Source organism: Sinocyclocheilus anshuiensis, unplaced genomic scaffold, assembly GCF_001515605.1.
Source record: "Sinocyclocheilus anshuiensis isolate Anshui unplaced genomic scaffold, SAMN03320099.WGS_v1.1 scaffold1579, whole genome shotgun sequence".
Classification (NCBI taxonomy): Eukaryota; Metazoa; Chordata; class Actinopteri; order Cypriniformes; family Cyprinidae; genus Sinocyclocheilus; species Sinocyclocheilus anshuiensis.
Genome location: NW_015549652.1, coordinates 63,955 through 66,742, shown reverse-complemented (window position 1 = coordinate 66,742; position 2,788 = coordinate 63,955). Strand labels below are relative to the sequence as shown.

Genomic DNA, 2,788 nt, shown 5'->3' with positions numbered 1-2,788 from the left:
TTAGCCGATGCACATTTGTTCAAAAGCCTGGCAGAGTGATCACAAGATGCTTGGCTAAAGTTTTGTGTTGTTTACAGAAAGGATGCGCATTCTCATCTTTTTTTCCTGTTAATTATCAGGTTGCACTGCATGTATGTTTTTCTTCAAAGCACCAACTTAGAATGACTAATGTTGGTTTGATTGCTTGTGTTACATGATATAATAAATAATCTTGCTTACCTGATGTAATAGATTTAATACGAGTGCGGTTCGGTATATATAAAATACATATTTGATACCCTATTTGAAGATGTCAATGTTAAAAATCACAATAGGGGCATAAAACTCCAACAGAAAGTATATAATTGAGGGGAATTAAATAATAAAATCAGGCTGAAATAAGAAAGAACAATAATTGCATCATAACCAAACTGATTTCAACTGAAAGGCTGGAAAAAGCTAGATGGGAGGCTTACGTATTTTCTTCTCCCACAATGCAGATTGCAGACAGCAGTTTGACCACATCTGTCATCATGGCCGGCTGACCAGGGTCAATGGCTTGGGCCAACAGTGCCAGACTCTTCTCCTCTCCAAGGATCCGCTCCAGTCCATACTGCAGACAGACAGAAAAAAAAAGTCAGATAATGGGTCGGGTGTTCTGTTAAGTACTGCTGGTGCACGTTTACCAAACAGGACCCGTGCAGACTTTAAAATGCTTTGCGTCTCTCCGACAGATAACCCCATGTGCGTGATGCGCCATTATAGGTAGGCTATTTCCCTAAACCTCCACACAGCTCAAATATTTTTCCGCCAAGGGGTGAGAACGTAATGATTACGAAAATGATTATTTATTTTTGATAATTATTATTTTATTTCAGTTAGTTTTTCAATAACTGTTGTTAGTTTAGTTTCGTTTTAGTTTTTTAATTATTTTGACGTTTTTATTTTATTTCAGTTTACGAAATTGTTTTTTCATCAATCGTTTTAGTCTTAGTTTTCGTTTACGAAAATAACCTTGGGGCACAGGACTAAACACCCCTGATCAAATTATTCATAATTTATGGAATGATTATAGTAAATCTCATCAGCAAGTTTGACTAATGCCAGTTTATGCTTTCCAATGCAAATGAAGAGCTGTAACTAGCAGCACTAACCTTTGTGCTTTACAAGTGTCCTGAGACCCTAAGCATGCTGGCTAAACAAAAAGGTCATGTTGATTTCTCAGAAAGGGACAGGAAATAAAGTTAGTTTTATAATGTTTAATTAAAAAAAAAACGAATTTCATACCTGCATTAGCACCGAACGGCTTAAAGGAGCATTATGCATCTTTACTTATATAAGATTTTGAAATGCATTCTTGTACAAAGGACTGGTCGTTAAAAAGCAGACATGCTCATTTGTTTTCTGATCCTTTTCATGAAGGCGTCTATACACAGTCGCTGGGGGATTTTAAAGTGTAAATTGCGTTTTAGAGGTGATTCAGAGCCTGTGACTTCATCGTTATATTGAAGTCACTATCAAGCAAATTGCTGATGCTTCATCTCAGCATGGCCATTTACCGGCCCTCAAATCTCTGAGGGAAACTTATAAAATGGAATAGTATATAAAGGAAATTTATTTCTCCATCTGAGCAATGCACACAACACCAGTCTGTCACAATAGTGCGAACAGCACTGTGAAAATGGGTAGAGTTACTTTACTACTGAAGTGCTAATTAATAGACCTAGAACTAGGGATTTTGAACAGATATTTGTGCAATCACTGAAAAAAAAAAAATTCTGAACCATTATCTTTCATCTTTCTTTCCAATAAAACAAACATATTGAAAAAAAAAAAATCTTGTTCAAATTGATGTAAAACATTTTTCAGTAAATAAATAAATAAATACACAATAACACAAAAATACAAATAAAAATATACATTTATTTACATTAATATACATTTATTTATATAAGACTGAAATTTAGCAACGTATTTCTGGCATAACATTATTTTATTTTTTTAGTTTTTTAAGATGTATCCATCACTTGGAAAGAAAAAAACTATATATATATAAAAAAAAAAAAAACATAACATATCCACAGATCACAGTACTCATATTTTCATTTTCTTAAGAGAGTGGCACTATCTACCTACAAGTTTCTTTCTTTTGCAGCTATCGAAGACGAGTAAACAAGGAGGCAGATGAGGAGCAGTAAACGCTTACCTGTAATTGGACCGAGCGAACACTAAGACCTTGAACGATAGGGTTAAAGCGGGCCACCCCTCTTCCCTCAGTTGCCATGGTGATGGCCTCAAGGACCTTCTCCAAACTTCATGCAGCAAATAAGTAAAAGTAAAAGTAAGGGTCATGGCTTTGATTTGGCTTTACATTTTTCGCAGAGGGTTATGCAGGGATTGAAATTCTCTCTGCTATGGAGGACTCTGCGTGCACTTACTGCTACAAATATACTTTTCATAGAAACAATTGCACCTTTTCAGTGTTTACATAGAGCTGATATTTAAAAGAGTGTGTTTTGATGACGTGGTCATAAATGCTTTATGCATCTGAGATAAATTATATGCTTATAACCTGAATGCAAAATGACCAAACAAAAAATATAAGAGAGGAAAAAGCATCAGTAAGAATGTTACAAGGCTATGCTATCATACAAATTCTGTTTGCAGAAAACAACACACAGCTAAAGAAATTACATTAAATTAAATTTTAAGTTTGCATCAAAGAGAAAATGCCAGAACAATGATGCCATTATATAAAAAGTCAACAAAATATGGCCCAAACAGCATTTGAACACTATATATATATATA

General features: G+C 34.5%; 1 protein-coding gene across 1 annotated transcript in view; it reads right to left on the bottom strand.

The window, feature by feature from the left end:
• The window catches only part of LOC107660248 (protein diaphanous homolog 3-like), a 273,308-nt gene that overhangs the window by 213,723 nt on the left and 56,797 nt on the right, over nt 1-2,788 (bottom strand). Inside the window, exon 6 of the mRNA XM_016449516.1 lies at nt 2,186-2,291. Coding sequence (XP_016305002.1) covers nt 2,186-2,291 — 106 coding nt within the window. The remainder of the gene's footprint in view (nt 1-2,185; nt 2,292-2,788) is intronic.